Below are 17,639 nucleotides of genomic sequence, written 5' to 3' on the forward strand. Positions count from 1 at the left end.
TTTTGTTATTGTCATCGGCTATCCCCGCCCCACTTAGTCAGCCACTGAACTCGCAGTGTGTCGGGCGATATATCTTATGCTGTGTGTCGGTGTAATTGAATTCTTTGCCATCGATCCGGGTCCGAGCTAATAGGGCTTAGTGAATGTATTGTTTACTGATGGCAGGCAGGCTGAAAAAGATTCCGTATGTAAAAGCTTCCATTTTATTAAATCGTATCAGTTTTAAATTCATGACTCACCGACTCAAACAAACAGACGCAACGCTGGCGAAATCCCCATCGGCTACTCGTTTTGAAGTCACGCAATTGTAAATCTTACAACTTGAAGTTAGTTGATGGCTTTGCTGCAAGATCTCTATCACCATCTAATAGAGTAAACTGACCAAAGACCATTTTAACACCCCCATTGTCAGACCCAAACACAAGAAATAGAAATCTTAATTTGCTTGCTATAACTCGGCCATTTTTCCATCTGATTTGCCAAATAACAGGGAAATTGTATTTTCATGAACATCCTTCCAAAGGATTTCTAGGATTCCTCCAGGTGTTCTTTTATGGATTCCTTCCATAGTTCCTCTTTGATATTTCTTCTGGGATTCCTTCAGAAACTACTTCCAAATTTTCCTTCAGGGACTCAGGGACCGGGAATCCCATGCGAGGAATTCATTTAGTAGATCTTTCTTGGAATGCTTTTTCAAATTCATCTAGGCGAGCCTTTCAGGAATCCTCCAAAAACCTCTTCCGAGATTCCTCCAGAAACTGCATGCGGGATGATTTTGCGGGATTCTATCAGAAATTTCTTCCACGATTTCTTCAGGAGCTTCTTTCGTGGCTCATCTAGGAATTTCTTTCGGAGTTTTATTGGGAACCATTTCCGGGATTTTTTTTTTTAGGAATTTCCTTCGGGGATTCTTCCAGAAACATCGTCCAGGATTTCTTCGAATGTTTTTTTTTTCTCTAGGATCCCGCAATTCCTCCGGAAACTGCGTCTGGAGGTATCCAGGAAGTCCTGTCCTGAAGATCATTCTGGTATTCCTCCGAATGTCCATTTTCATGCTCTCCCAGATGTTCCAAATGGAAATCCTTCAAGAGTTTTTTGCGGAATTCTTTCAGGAGTTTTTAAAAAAATTTCTTTAGTATTTTTTAATAGACTTCCGTTTTATTTTGTTTATGGAATTGTTCTAATAATTCCGTACTACTGGAGTTACTTGAATAATACCTCGATCAATTTCTTAAAAAAAACTCCTACAAAAGCTTTGCAATAAATTCTTGCTGGAGTTCTTTCTGGTTTCTCCTTTATATTTTAAAAGATACTTTTAGGAAAATCTTGATGGAAATTCCTAGTGAATTCCTAGAACTTCTGGAGATATCCTGGAAGCAATCCCTTGAAATCTCAAAATAATTCATGCTGTTCCTGCAGGAATACTAAATTGAGCCTTTCAAGAAATCTCAGAAGAAATTTCTGAAGGAACCCTAAGAATAATTTCAGATAAGCTCCCTGAGGAATTACAGAAGAAATTCCTGGAAGAATCCTGCATTTAACACCAGAAAATAAAATACTGGAATAGTCCCAGGAAGCATTCTTGGAAGACTCTCGGAATGCATTTCTAAAGCATTTTCTAAAGGAATCTAGATGTTCTGGAAGAATCCCAGAAGAGCACTACGCCACCGTTGTTAAGTTACGTTTCGTGGCTTTGTTGTTTGTCGGACATAGAAAAACATAGTAAGTGAGATTTCCATGGGTGTTTTTTTTTTAATTTGTATTAACGAGATTTGTAGCCCCGGGATTAGAATTCAATCCCAGGTCCTCGGCGTAATAGTCATGTGCCTTATCCAGCACACCAGATCCCCCTCTCCCCATGGGTGGTTAGATTGAGTTCAAAATGAGGGGTTCGCGTGCGTGGGAAAATGTGCTGAGTATTCCATCCGGAATTTTTCCTAGGAATGACTTCTGTCGTTGCTGAACGAACTTTTCTTAGGACTCCTGCAAGAGTTTCTTGTAAGATTCTTCTGGCAATTTACTTTACATTCCGTCAGAAGTTTCCTCTGGAACTCTTCTCAATTTCGAATTTCCCCACGATGTCGTCCCGGGATTCTCCAGAGATTTCTACCGGTTTTCTTAAGGAATTCCTTCTGGGATTCCTTCAGATGTTCCGTTCAAGATTCCCTTCCTACTATTGTTTATTTTTCCTGGGATTTTTCAAGGGTTTTCTTCTGAGATTACACCAGCAGTCTTTGGGGATCCTTCCAAGAATTTCATCAGAGATTTCTTCTGAGGTTTCTTGAAAATTAAAAGATTCGGGAATTCATTCCGGGATTCCCTCAAGAACTTCTGCCATAATTTCTGCAGCGATTCCTTCAGAAATCCTCCATGATTTCTATGCCAGATTTCTCCAGGAGTTTCTCTGAAATTTTCTCAGAAATTTCTCTAGGTATTCTGAGGTTCGTCCAGGAAATCTTTCCAGAAATCCTTCAGGAACTCCTTTTGGAATTCTTTTAGGAACTACTTTCGGGATTGCTTCTAGACTCCTTCCGGGATTTCATTCCGAAGTAGCTCCGGGAACTTATTCTGAGAACTATTTTGGGATTGGCTTTCTCAGTCATTAAGTCAAGACAAGTATTATATACTGTTCCAGTCACAATCGCCATTGCTTGCTCTGAAATTTTTCTAAGAACCTCTCCCGGAATTCCTTTAGGAACTTCTTCTAGGATACTTTCGGGAATTCATTCTAGAATTTCTCAACCCTTTTTCTGAATTCTCCCAGAAACTATTTCCGAATTTTATTCAAGAATTCCATCCAGGGTTTTTCAAGGAACTTTCTTCTGAAATTCTACAGCAGTTCCTTCTGGAATACCTCTAGAAGTTCATTCCTTCATTTTTATCCAAAGACATTTCCGAAAAAAATCTCGTAGAAATTTGTATAATGAAATTCCAAGGAAATCTATAGTAATATGTCGAAAGGGTCTTTTTGATAATCAAACAGGTATCTTTCGCTGTATAGTCTGTCTCTACCCATTAAAGCGTATCAATATCAAAATAATAGAAAGATACGTGAGAGTTATAAATATAAGAAATATCTATCTTCACGTTTTCAGTTAAGGGTATGCATATACGTTGGTGGATCGAGATATACCAAGAAGGCCGGCTCCAGAGGCACATTATCCTCTATTTAAAACATTTGTGCCATATACCCAACCAGATATACCAACAACGACAGAAATATGTTTGTTTATAAAAAAAAACATTAACACCTTTAAGGCTTGTTAATACAGAAATTAATGAAGTAATTCTCAATTGCATTACCAAAGAAATTTTTTAAAAAAAATTGAAAATCGCAATTTTCCAAAGAGCTTTCTAAAACTTTTCTCAGAATTGCAGGAAAACTTACCTGGGAAAGTAATACTGAAAAATTCATAACGAAATTATTCAAATAGTTCTCATAGAAATTATAAATTGAATTAACAAAAAAAAATTATGAAAGATTTTTCTAAGGAATGTCTGATGAAATCCTAATGGTATAGATGAAAAAGTAGAAAGCAATTACTGAAGAAAATTCTAAACAAATCAATTAAGAAAATGCCAAATTGCATTACTGAGTAAATTCTCGGGGGTTTACCCAAATAAACTGCCTCACAATTGTCGAAAGAATTTTCGATAGAATTGATGAAGAATTTTCCAAGATAACAGCTGTCAAATAAATTATCAAAGCTTCAAAAGGCTTTTTGTAGAAATTTTGAAACAATTTACAATTTGGTCATAAATACTTCAGGTGTGGAGTGGACGTAATGTTCTAGCTTGACTATCACGCCGAAGACCTGGGATCGAATCCCAAATGAGTTCTTCCTTCGAAAGGGAAGTAAAACGGCGGTCCCGAGATGACCTAGCCCCAGGTTAAAATCTCGACAAAAAAAGAATAAAAAACGAGGAATTGCTCTAGTGATCCTTCGATGCATTCCTTCAGGTGGCCTTCTAGCAACTGCTCCATGGCTTGCTCCTCGAATTCCCCTAAGAACTCGTCCAGGCATTCCTTCAGAGATTCCTCCAAAGTTTTTTTAAGGCATTCCTCCAAGAATTCCTCCAGTAATTGTTTCTGACATTTCTCCAGGAATTTTTTCAACTATTTTTTTCAGGAATTTTTCCATGCATGCCACCAGGACATATCCGGGTCATCCAGGAATTTCTCCAGGTATTCCTCCAGGTATTCCTCCAGGAAGTACTCTGGGTACTCCTCCAGGAATTCCACCAGAAGTTTACTTGAGGGATTTCCTCCAGGAATTCCTTCAGGGATTCCTCCAGGAATTCCTCCAAGGATTCTTCCAAGAAATTCTCCAGGAATTCCTCCAGGGATTCCTCCTGGAATTTCTCCAAGAATTTCTCCAGGAATTCCTCCAGGGATTCCTGCAGATATTTCTCCAGGAAGCCCTTCAGGGATTCCTCCAGGTATTCCTACAGGGATTCCTCGGGGAATTCCTCCTACAATTCATCTGGGATTTTTTCCTGGAATTCCTCTGGTAATTCTTCTAGTAATTGCTCTGGGAATTTATCTGGAAATTTTTGCAGGTATTTCTCCTGCAATTTCTCTGGGTACTCCTCCAGAAATTCCTCTGGGAATGCGTCCAGCAATTTCTCTGATAATTCTTCCAGGAATTCGTCTGTGAGTTTCTCCTGGAATTTCTCCGGGAATTCTTCCAGGATTTCTCCAGGAATTCCTCTGAGAACTCTTCCAGGAATTCCTGCTCCATCCTCCTCTGGGAATTCCTCCAGGAATCTCTCCGGGAACTCTTCCAGGATTTCTCCTCTGAGAATTCCATCAAGAATTCCATCAGAACTTCTCTGGGATTTCCTTCATTAATTTCTCTGGAAATTTCTCCGGGAATTCTTCCGGGAATCACTCTAGAAAATCCTCAGGGAATTCCTCCAGAAATTCCTCCAGGGATTCCTTCGGGATTTCCTCCGGGGATTCCTCCAGGAATTCTTCCAAGGATTCCTCCAGAAATTTCACCAGGAAATCCTCCAGGGATTCCTCTAGGTATTCCTACAGGGATTCCTCTGGGAATTTCTCCTACAATTCATCTGGGAATTTTTCCAGGAATTCCTTTGGAAATTCTTCTAGCAATTCTTCTGGAAATTCCTGAAGGTATTTCTCCAGAAATTTTTCTGGGTAATCCTCCTGAAATTATTCCAGGAATTTCTTCAACAATTCTTCTATGAATTCCTCTGGGAATTCCTCCAGGAATTCCTGCTCCTTCTTCCTCTGGGAATTCCTTCAGGAATTTTTACGGGAATTCTTCCAGGATTCCTCCAGGAATACCTCTGGGAATTCCTTCAAGAATTGCTCTGTGAATTCCTTCAAGGATTGCTCTGTGAATTCCTTCAGGAATTTCTCTGGGAATTCCTTCAGGAATTTCTCTGAGAATTTCTCCGGGAATTCCTCCTGGAACTCCTCTGGAAATTCTTCTTGGAATTCCTCTGGAAAATTTTCCAGGAATTCCTCTAGAAATTCCTCCAGGTAGTCCTCCAGGAATTTCTCTGGGTATTCTTCCAGAAATCCCTCCAGGGATTTCCTCCAGGAATTCCTCCAGGAATTCCTCCGGGCATTCCTCCAGGAATTGACCCAAGAATTCCTCCAGGAATTGACCCAAGAATTGCTCCAGGAATTTCTCCAGAGATTCCTCTCATAATTCAGCCAGGGATTCCTCCAGGGATTCTTCTGAGAATTCTTCTAGGAATTACTCTGGGAATTCTTCCAGGAATTCATCTGGCTTTTTTTTTTGGAATTCCTCTGGGAATTCCACCAGGTATTCCTATAGGAATTCCTCTAGCTACTTTTTCAGGAATTTCCCTGTGAATTCCTCCAGGAAGTGCTCTGGGAATTCTTTCAGGAATTCCTCTAAAAATTTTCCAAAGGATTCCTCCAAAAACTCCTCTAGAAATTCCTGCACGGATTTAATTCTTGCACGGATTCCTCCAGGGATTCTGCCAATGATTCGCCTAGGGATTCCTCCAAGGATTTGTCTAGAAATTCCTCCACAAATTCTTCGACGGATTCTTTCAAGGATTCCTCCAGGAATTCATCCAGGAATTCATCCAGGAATTCTTCCAGGAATTCATCCAGGAATTCATCCAGGAATTCATCCAGGAATTCCTCCAGAAAATCCTTTTGGAATTTTTCCAGGAATTCTTCCAGGGATTCCTCTAGGGATTATTCCAGGAATTCCTCCAAAAATTCCTTGAGAAATTTTTTCAGGGGTTTTTTCCGGGAATTCTTCCAAGGATTCTTACACGGATTCCGCCATTGATTCCTACAAGGATTATTCTAAGGATTTGTCCAGTAATTACTCCATGGATTCTTGCATGTATTTCTCCGAGATTTTCTCTGGGAATTTATCCAGGAATTCCTCCAGGAATTGCTTCTGGAATTCCTCCAGAGATTCCTCAAGGAATTTCACTGGGAATTTTTCCAGGAATACCTCTGGGAATTCCTCCATGAATTCTTCTGGGAAAAACTTCAGTAATTTCTTCAGGAATTCATCCAGAAATTCCTCTGGGAATTCTTCTGCGAATTTCTTCCTCTGAGAATTTCTCAAGAAATGCCTCTGTAAAATCCTCCAAGAATTCCTCCTTCCGCCAAAAAGTACTTCAGGCATTCCTCCAGAGATTTAGAATTATGTGTGCCTCATCGAGCAATTTCTCAAGCAGCAGCGATACTATAAAGGAAAAATATCAGAGAATACAAATATGGCTGCCACAATGGCCAACTTGGCCCCCTACTCACGTTTTCAAAAGCACCAATCTTGAAAATTCGTAAATAAATGTTCTCGATTTGGAAAAGCTGTCTCTTTTTGCAAGTGAGCAAAACCAGGATGAACAAGTGCGGCTTGGTTCGATGCTTCGTTTGTCAGATTTGCGCCTCTAAAGTTTTTATGCAAAATTGCAATGGGATTTCTTGATGTTTTACCTTAAACACACGAAAACAAGGTCGCCGGTGATACCGTTCATTGTTACTTACGAATAACTTGATCATATTTTCATTCATAACTTGATCAAATTGAAGGACCAAACATGATAACCTATAAAGTTTGTAGGGAATCAAAAAAAAAAACTGCCTACAATACATCCCAAGCCTTCACAACGAACCATGATAGTACATCATTTCTACCACCGAGAAGGACGTAAAACTCGAGCTCTTTGGAACTCTCCATTAGGCCGTCCCTTATTTTGAAAAAAATAGAAATGTTATAAGTTCGTTAGTGGAAAATGATCGTTTTAGCTAAGAAATGATCGTGTCAAAATTTGAAGTCCATATCTCAAGGCTAAGTGGTCCCTCATGGGGCCTAAAGTTGTCAAAAATGGTATGGAATAAAAAAACATGAAATTTGTTTCGACAAAAAATACATTATTCTACTAAAACCGGTGATTTTAGGACCCTAGTGGGCCGAAAATGTGCTTAGATTTGCGATATCTCTAGTCGTTTCTGAGTTATTGACAAAAAGACAAAATGTTTTTTTGGTCCCATACCATTTTTGACAACTTTAGGCCCCATGAGGGACCACTTAGCCTTGAGATATAGACTTCAAATTTTGACACGATCATTTCTTAGCTAAAACGATCATTTTCCACTAACGAACTTATAACATTTCCAATTTTTGTAAAATAAGGGACTGCCTACTCTCCATGCCCAACAACGTATGCTAATATTTTTAACCCATTTCGCCGAATATCGGTAAAGAGCGAAATCAGAACAGCAATACCAAATCTAACGAAAAATAAGCTCTCCGTCTGGTTTCGTTTAATTACGGGAGGGAGTATTCTACTGTGTGTAAGAAAATAAATCGAGAACTAGTTCTGATAGAAAAAGTTAAGCCTGCTCAACCATCCCAATAGCATTCAATTAACGTAATTGAACAAACGATTAAACGTTTGGCACCAGCATTTTATGGAATCTCATTGATTCTTGCCCAAACATACTGATCCTATAAAGATTACTACATATCTATGTGTACAATTCTCTCTCAAAGAAAAGCAAAAATCCCGCCAACCACCGAACATACCATCATATTTCAAATCCACACACTCTTTGAACGTATCTTCTTCCTATCGCTATCACCGCCGTTACCGCACACACTTTGCTGATACTTAACAAGTTCCGGCCGCCTTCTTCCCCCTTCCTCATCCGGCTTCCGGTCGGCTGGCTCAGCATCCAGCGTTCTACTTTTCACCACTGTCTGCCTGCACTTACTGTACTCTACTACTACTGGCTGTGATACTCTCTTGATGTGTACCGGATTTTTCTTTTGAAGTATCCATGTATGTGCCTTCTCTTGTGAACTCTCTTACTCTTTTCCACATTTTTTACTTTCCGAGCGAGTATTTGCCTACCTCCCTACTTTTTTCCATGGCAACTCTGTCGATCAAACTCCTTTTTTCTGTGATTTAATTTTTTTTCAGTGTGGGCTTTCGCTATATCCAACCGGGCTACTTTTTCTGGGCCTTCTGCTTTTATCTCACTGCACTTCGTGTATGTGTGGCGGATCAACGCCTGCTGAGTGTCGTGTCGTTTGCGAGGGTTCTCTTGTGTGTTGTGTGAAGCGTGAAACAGCTCAAGTCTTCTCGTGAGATCAATTTAATCTTTAGATTTAATTTTTATGGATACGCACTTTCGTCACATGAATGAAGGAATTAAAAGCTGTCTGGGTATTTGGAAGGCGAGTCATAGTATCTCTCGCATTTAGTACCATATGCTCGTAACTGTAGTGATTGAGTTCGTATATCAGTTATCTCTGTTAACATTACGGTATCAATGCAGTCTAATGAAAAATGATGAAAGCATAATTCAACAACAGAAAAAAAAAATTGGTCAGAGCTAATTCAAGATCGAGAAAATCGACGATGAGAAATCGATCACTGCAGTTACGCCCACATAATTATCAAACTGGGAACTCAATGTAGAATTATGTGACTATTTAGATAAATAAACGTGAAACTCGTATTTTAAAAGGGGCTACTCAAGCAATAATTATAAATCCAATAAGCATTGGAGAGGTTCTGACAACCACCATAAAACCAATTAAGATTTATTTTGGCTTTATGATGGTTTTGCGGACCTCCCTAAGTATATGTTGCTTGAAATATGGTTCTGATGACGAAAATGCTGCTTTAAAATCCTCCAGCTAAAAAGAAACTGTATTATATTTAACCAACAAATTATAAATCAACAACCTTCACTTGAATAAACAGCTAAATCTATGCTTTTCCCTTCGCATCCCTCCACCAATGCACTCCTCTGTAAACTCACCATTTTCCAACACATCTCACCGTTTCCAATACCGAATGAACGTCACCACGCATCTGACTGTGCGTTTTGAATAAACAATGGTTCCTTAAAAAAACACACACCAATCCCACAAATCAACAAACTATTCTGCACCTGTGAAACTGCACCCACCACACAACTGCCTTTTGAAACGACACCACCCGCCACAGGAGGGCAGAATCGACGAGGAAGTGAGTATTTCTCCTGTCCGAAAGGAGGGCAAATTCACCGAACGGTACTTTCTCCTTGAAATAGTGCTTTAGTTTGGTTTTTTGCTGTCGCTGTTTTGTTCTCGTTGATTATAATCGTTCTCTCGTAGAGTGGCGGTACCTCTGCCCGCTGCCATCTGGTTGTAATTGTTTCATGTTACAACGTTTGAATAGCAGGGATGGTTTGCTCTTTTTCTGAAATTTAAAAATTTTTGAAATTCAGAAAATTCTGAAATTTAAAAATTTTTGAAATTTAAAAATTTTCTAAAATTTAAAAATTCCTTCAAATTAAAAAATTCTAAAATTTACAAATTTCTGAAATTTGAAATTTAAAAATTTCTGAAATTTAAAATTTAAAAATTTCTGAAATTTAAAAATTTTTGAAATTTAAAAATTTTTGAAATTTAAAAATTTTTGAATTTAAAATTTTTTTGAAATATGAAATTTTTACACACGATCAATGTTTGTAAAAAAAAAAAATAGATCACTCAATGGTTTATTCACAATTTTTTTTTTAATATTGCTAGCGATCTAATGTGTTGCTTATTTTGTTTTCTGGCTTATATTTTTTTGAGTAAGCTCACAATTTTGTTTAGTTTTGTAATATGCGCTTCATACATAAATGTAAAGTAATACCGGTCATAGAACCCAATTGAAACCTTTTCCTTTTCCGATCAATATATTTTGCGAAAAAGAGTAAACATCCCTGTTCCTGTAGTTCTCTCGTTCATGAAAAAACTAAACAGTATAATTGTTCCGTCGAAAGTTGCGTCCTTCGTTTAAATTTGCATTTTTCGCGCTTCCCGTTGGCGATTATGATGGTTGCGCTGAGTTTTACCCACGAGCAGAGTATTATTTGTGCTTCAGTTGCACCTTCAACCAGTTGAAGGTGCTTTTGGAGAATTGCTTTTATTTTATGCTAATCGTTGAATAAATGTTAAGCAGAGTGGGGCTTTATCACAATAGTAGGCTCTGTTAGTTCTATTTTGGCGAGATTATTGATTGAATTGTAATACTATGATCAAAGTAGGCATTGATTGATTTGTCGTCGTCCAGCACATCATATTCAAACACCACTACACCGACACACCCACTCATATAAATTCCGTTGAACTAAATTAAATCAAATGCATCAAATCGGTGTCGATAAATGGGCATTTAATGATGCTCCATTAGTTTCCTAGCAATCAGTAGTGTTTCACCATTCGATGTTAATATCTGCAGCCACTGTTCAATGTTCATGTTCATCCGTTTTACGTAGAAATAGAATTTCCCAGTGCATGCCATAATTATTGTCGTAGGATATGTTTATTTAGAGATTATGTTCACTTGATTAACAACATTATCGATGCAATTACTTAAGTAGGTACATTATTCGCGGTACGTCCGCTGGGTTGGTATATGAAATCAAACATTGTGATGATGACATCGTTCATATCGAGAACGGCTGGAACAACTGCCCAATGAGATTTATCGATTGTACTGCTGCTGCGAATTTAGATCAAGGTCAGACGAGGCAGATTTCATCGAGGGAGGCCAGACAAGTGATTTTCACTCTGCTAAACTTGGGTATAAACTTGGGTACCGTAAACCGGGGTCGAATCTTATCAGACTTATGGTTATGGTTTTTCAGAATGCAAACTTTTGCGATCATCGGTGAAAGGAATGAATATAAAAGGGATTTTTGTTGCTACTAGAAACAAAAGTCACCTCATCATCTCCATTGCTGTCACAAGCTTGATAGAATGCATCTTTATTTGGATCTTTGCATTTTAACATAGGCAGAATAAATGAAAATGTAAAACAAAAATTGATTTGAGAACATGTACCGACGTTTGACTTGACAAATCTTTCAATAGTTGTTGAGTCAACACTTAAAAATATTGTTTTAATTTTAATACATCATACTTTACAATTTTTAATAATATGGAACGAGCTCACCATTGAATATTCATTCCTCTATCCACCAGACAACAAAACCTACAAGATCTGAGTGTTCTATTCGAAACTTTTTTAAGAAACTGGTAATTTTTTATTGCGTCTTCGTGAAAATAATTGGATCACCTATATGATATTTACCCTAAAAGGGATACCTGGGGTCCATTGAACCCCAGGCGCCTTTTAGAGCTCGTCTTTGATGAAACGCACTCAGCGAGGTGACGAAACTGAGGCCATGAAGGTATCCCTTTTAGGGTTAAGTATTTGTGCACTTCAAAATATAAAAAAATAACCATTGTAATTTTAACCGTATTTGTGCCTCAATATGTGTAGGAACAATTGCCATTGTCGCCTAAGATTTTTTTTTACAAAGTTAAGTTTTTAAACAAAGTACCTCAGAGATTCCTTCTTAAATTCTTCCGGGGTTTTCACAGAAAAATTTCCAAAAATACGTGCATAAATTATACCTACTTGGAAATACATAAAGCATACTTTAGAAATTCTACCGAGGGTTTTTCTGAAAGCTTTCAAGAATATTCCTTCGGAAATTTCTCCAAGGTTTCCTTGGCAAGATCCAAAATAGATTCCTTCTTAAATTCATCAAAGAGGTTCACAGAAAATTTTCGAAAAAACCCTGCAAAAATTCCTTTTAGGGATTTTTTTTAACAATTTTGCCTGAAATTCCTTCGGAGATTCCACTAGAAATTCCTCCCGAAACAAAGAATTGCTGTAGAATTCTGCACATATTATTTCATAAATTCTCAGGGATTGCTTCACAAATTCCTTCAGGGGATTTTCCCAAAACACCTTTCAGGGATATTTTTTTTCGGAAGTTTTGCATGGATTGTGTTGCCCCCTGAATTTCTCCAGACATTCCCTCAGAATTCCCCCACTAGAGATTTCAAACAGAAAATTTGAAACCCTTCCACAGATTTTTCGGGAATTTCTTATTTCTTTTTATTTTTTTGGTAATATTTCATGGATTGCTTTAGAAATCTATCAAGAGAAGCTTTCGGAAAATCTTCCATGAATTTATTCAGGAATTCCTCTAGTGATTTTCTTTACTATCTTACTTATACTACATAGGGTGACGATGGGTATTATCGGCAGGTTTATTCTCTTCGTCGTGGGGGGTTTTTGTGGGCCGAATTTCCTGCACTTTGGGCATATAACTTAGCTTGGTTGGGAAGGATTTGAAGCCAACTCTGAGGCCTACAGGTTTCAAAAAACCCCTCATGACGAAGAGAACAAAACTGCCGAGAATGCGTAAGTTCCGCTATCTCTCCAAATTATTGACATAATGTTTGCCTTTGTATCCATGCGCATTTGCTGAAAATTTCTGGTTGCTATTTTTTGCGCTTTGTAGGATATTATAATTTGATAATTGCACTTTTTTTTCGGTTTTTTTTTTATTTTTTTTCCTTGGATTTGTATTGTTAATATGCCACCACCTTCGGTCCGAAAGTTATTGTTCGACATTGACATAAAGGTGGCCAACCTCTCTGAAATAGGCAACTTTTTTTTCTCTCACAAGAAAGTTCGACAAGCTGTACCTTTTCATAGAGTGCATCACAAATTCTCAAATTTTGACTATTTATCAACCTATTATATGTTCATCATTGGTACTCGTTTGTGCTCGTTTGATTAGTCTTTCACAAAGCTAAAAGTTCTCGTAAAACACAATTTTTCGAGGTCATTACTGCCCCGCACTCTAGATTGATTCCATTTCAATCGTTTTGATTTTCTTCCCAGCTCATAAAAATCAGTACTTTTTTACTTTTTTATTTGATTTTGGTTACTATTCCCACAGCCCCCACAAAACACAGCCACCATGAATACGAATCAAACCGTGAAAGAATCATGCTGATTGGTTCACCCGTTCATGAGCTTGGGGCCTCAAAGTGACTTCTAACTCATATTTATAATCTACCTTGGTACTGAAGGACACTGCCTTAGTTAGCTTGCAAACTTGACAGTTTTTTTTAGACTTGCCGAACCACGCTGCGAAGATTTAGCACATGGAAGCGTTGATGAACTTCGTTGTGAACCGTCTCGTGATTGGCGTGGCGTGCAGGTAACGACGATGGTACCAGTTAATAAGTAGCAAAGTCAGTGGATGACGTTGAGGTAACATAATTGGGAACTTTAAGTCGGAGGTTAAGTACGGAACCGATCCTATACGTCTGTCCATGCGCATTTATATCCGGTCGTCGATGGAAGGAGATATTGAGTTTATTGGATTTTCCGTTACTCCGTGACAGAATCGCCATTTCTTCGTGGTAAGCTGCAAACTGTACAATACGCCAGAAACTATTTTCCGCCTTTTGCAACTCTGCCGTCTGTAGGTACTTAATATTTTTTCCTGGCCTTAAATCCGATGACCACAGTTTGTGATGAAGCGGTGTACGTAGGCAATCGCCATCAAAAGGCGTTCTAACTTGGAGATTTTTTTCAAATAAACTGCTTCCTCTGTGGAGCCACCAACACTTTCTTTAAAAATCAAACATTGCCGAAGCACTTCGTCCGTTACGAATGACGATTTGTTCAGCCATTCCGCTTCCGGTAGATATAGGAAACATGGTCCTCGAAACCAATGGGATTCGACGTCAGTGAATGAACTTATTCCCTACTTGGTGGCCTCATCGGTGTTGTGGCGTAGGGACTCATCTCCATTCTATTGCTTCCGTTTTGGCCAGGATCTCTCCTACTCGAAATGCTAAAAACTGATGATATATGCTGTGCAGTGACCACGCCAATGTGGCCGAAGAATCTGTCCATACAACTCAACGAGTACTAGGGATCATGTTGTATTTGACAACTGATGCTGGATAATCATTCGCCCCTGCACCGTTATGTGCAATAAAAACCACTAAGAGTCAAGAAGGCTCATATCACACCGTAGGGTAATACACCTTGTATGAGTAACTCCGTCCAATCGTAGGCCAGCGGTAAGTGCAAGAAGGTCTTCCTCAGGCAGCCAGAGAAGACCAAAAACTCTATCTGCCTCCTTCTCTCCATTGTGGTTGATCACCGTTGGTTGCTGCTGCGTTGCTTCTCCAACCCAGTTTGAAAGACAATTATAGATTTTAAATCCATTACGAGCGTGGACCTCTTGAACTTCCAGCACAACCTTCATCGGCTCTGCTTCCGTGTCGAGCTATTGAGTCATCCACGTAATGTCTCCTGGTAATCGCATGCGCTACCTATTGAAATTCCGCTTCCTGTTCCTTCGCATTCAAGATAGGTAGAACACGTGGCTCCGTAACTTCCAACGTCCATCACAAATATATTAATCGGTCCCGACGCATATTCATAATACAAGAATCGTTAGCTGTGTGTATCGAGACTTCCAGCCGGTAGCTGGTTCACCTCCGCTTGTAATATTATTCAAAAATGACGGAAAAAAATTTCGTTAAAAAATAGTTCAAATAGGGTTTTGATTCAATTCCCTTCATTCGAAGCACCGACGAATAATAGTCGAGGGATTTCTTGCACCGTGCTTAAATGATGTATTATTTAATATCAAAACACATATTCATAGAATAACTTCCATCTAATGCAATAGTTTGTTTTAAAAACATAAGAATTTTGTTGAAATAATAAGATTAAATATTTATTCCTCGAAGTTTTTTATCCGTCTACTCCAACTCTGTTCTCGGTACTACATGAATTCAATTTCCGTCAAACCTTCAAGAGGACACTATGGTGCGGTTCTATGACAAAAGGTTGAAGGTCAAAAGGTCCAAGGGTCAAAACATCGAAGAGTCAAAAGGTCGAAAGATCAACTAGGACAAAAAGTATAAAATACGGTGTAGGACAAAAGGTCGAAAGACAAAGGATCAAAAGTCAAAAGGTCGACGGTCAAAAGGTCGAAGGCTCGAAAGGTCGAAAGGTCAAAAGGTCGAAATCCTAAAATAAGTAAGACGAAAGGTTGAAATGACAAGTGGTCAAAAGGTCGAATGGTCGAATAGAAAAAAAAACAACCGAAAAGAATCTTAATGTCTTTTTATCGACTATTAATGGTTTTTGACTATTTTTAGTATACCTACTAATAAGGCTGATACAATTTTAATTTTAACTAATGAAACCTTTTTTAAAATAGGTCGTTCTTTTGAGTTATACTATCACAACGGTTATTTTGAATTTGACCTCTTGTTCAATGTATTTATATAGACATTGCATTTTTGATACTTTATACGTAATGTTGCAATTCATTTTGACCTTTTTTTTTATTCCATCCAAATATTCAAACAGATTATGAGTGACGTTGTGCAAAGTATATTATGGCATACATCATCGCGCTGCATGTACTTGAATAAATTTTGAACCCGCTTCTCGATCCTAACGAATCCTTCTTTCAGTTGTATTACTAACTACAGCCTTCCAGCTTCTGACCTTTCAATCTTCTTCTTTCGACATTTAGTCCCAGTTATTTTTAATTACAAACTTTCGACCTTTTGAACCATCGATTTTTTGAACTTTTGTCCTAGTTATATTTTCATTACGACCTTTTGACCACTTGTGTTTTCGACAATTTGTTCAAGTATTTTTTTATTTCGACCTTCGGACCTTTCGACTTTTTGACCCTTCGACCTTTTGACCCTTCGACCATTTGTCCTTTCGACCTTTTGGTCGTCGACCTTTTGGTCGTCGACCTTATGACCTTCGACTTTTGACCTTCAACCTTTTGTCGTAGAACCCTAAAATACGAGTGGTCAAAAAGTCGAAAGGTCAAAATTGAAAAAAAATAACTAGGACAAAAGGTCTGTATGTTCGTGGTCGAAAAGTCGAAATAAAAAAATGACAAGAAAAAATGTATTAAAGAAGTAGATTGAAAGATTTAACACTCGGAGGCTGTAGTTAGTAATACAACTGAAAGAACTAGGAATCGTTAGTTTCGAGAAGCGGATTTCAAATTCATTGAAGTGGCAGCAGCGCGATGATGTACGCCATATTTTTTCCGTATTCCGTCACTCATAATCAATATGGTTTGGATGGAATAAAAATAAATAGCAAAACAAATAGAAACATTGCGTATAAAGTATCAAAACCGCAGTGTACATAATAAGTAAACTGAACCAAAAAAAAAAACAAAACGGAATGTTGGTATCTAAATCTTTTGATATTTTAGTAGATCTTTGAAGTAGATCTCTTTGAAAATATCTAGAGTAAAATTAAAAATAATTGCTGTGATGAACGACCTTTTTTAAGGAACGTAAAATAGTATTAACATTTCTATCATTAGTTAGTACGCCACAAATTTTCATTTAGCATTGCTAGGAAGAACATCATATGTTAAAAAGAAGGCAAAATTATTTTGGAAACAGTAATGGGAATTACGCATATAATCATGAATTGTAACCACAAAGAACTGTCGTTGTTCTGGTTGTACAACAAAAGGTCGAAGGGTCAAAAGGTAAAAAAAAATAAGTAGGTTGCAATGGTAACGTAAAGTAAGAAAAAAGGCGTTAAAAAGGATTTTGGATTATTAACGTAAAGTAGGAACGTGATCATTTCGACCTTGGACACGATTGCCTACTTATTTGGTAAAGTGTCTTTAATAAAATATAATAATTATAATTGCGACCTACTTATTGTTTTTTTATTTCGGCCTTTTGACCCTTAGACGTTTTGAACGTCGACCTTTTGGCCTTCGACCTTTTGACCTTCGACCATTTGTCATAGAACCGTTTTTTCCATTCTATTTTTCGACCTTTTGTCCTACTTTTTAATTTCGACCTTTTGACCTTCGACCTTTTGTCCAACAACCCTATGGTGCATAGGATGGTCAACTATTATAAACAACCCTTATGTATTCAAAACGGCCAAACCAACCCTTTGCAATCCAAGTAAATTAAACTTTTGTTACTACTAAGAAGCAATAATTTTCGAAGTTATAATAATTGTACCTATATTATTACAAATTTAAACATGCAATAATTTTACCCACCAGATGATAGCGTGCCATCATTGGGCACCGTAGAATTCTTCATCTGTAGTTGTGAAATAATATTCATGCAAACGCATAAAAATCACGCACACATTTGCTTGCACGACGAAGAAAAAAAAGTGTGTTTACATTTCACCGATGATAAAATGTTATTTTTTTTATCAATTGAGCAGCTTTTGCAGCTCTCTGCAGCGTTGGGAGTACCACAGTCCTTTTGTGGGGAGTGAAT

At 37.9% G+C, this 17,639-nt stretch overlaps 1 protein-coding gene across 5 annotated transcripts in view; it reads left to right on the forward strand.

Moving 5' to 3' along the window:
• Positions 1–17,639, forward strand: part of LOC109433516 (calbindin-32) — a 268,476-nt gene that overhangs the window by 214,153 nt on the left and 36,684 nt on the right. For 4 of the 5 annotated variants that reach the window (XM_062856383.1, XM_062856382.1, XM_062856381.1 and 1 more), the window contains one exon: positions 9,484–9,504. The exons of the other annotated variant lie outside the window; for it this stretch is intronic. In XM_062856383.1, the coding sequence (XP_062712367.1) occupies positions 9,484–9,504 (21 nt within the window). The remainder of the gene's footprint in view (positions 1–9,483; positions 9,505–17,639) is intronic. 5 annotated transcript variants of the gene reach the window in all.

This window comes from Aedes albopictus, chromosome 3, assembly GCF_035046485.1.
Source record: "Aedes albopictus strain Foshan chromosome 3, AalbF5, whole genome shotgun sequence".
Lineage (NCBI taxonomy): Eukaryota > Metazoa > Arthropoda > Insecta > Diptera > Culicidae > Aedes > Aedes albopictus.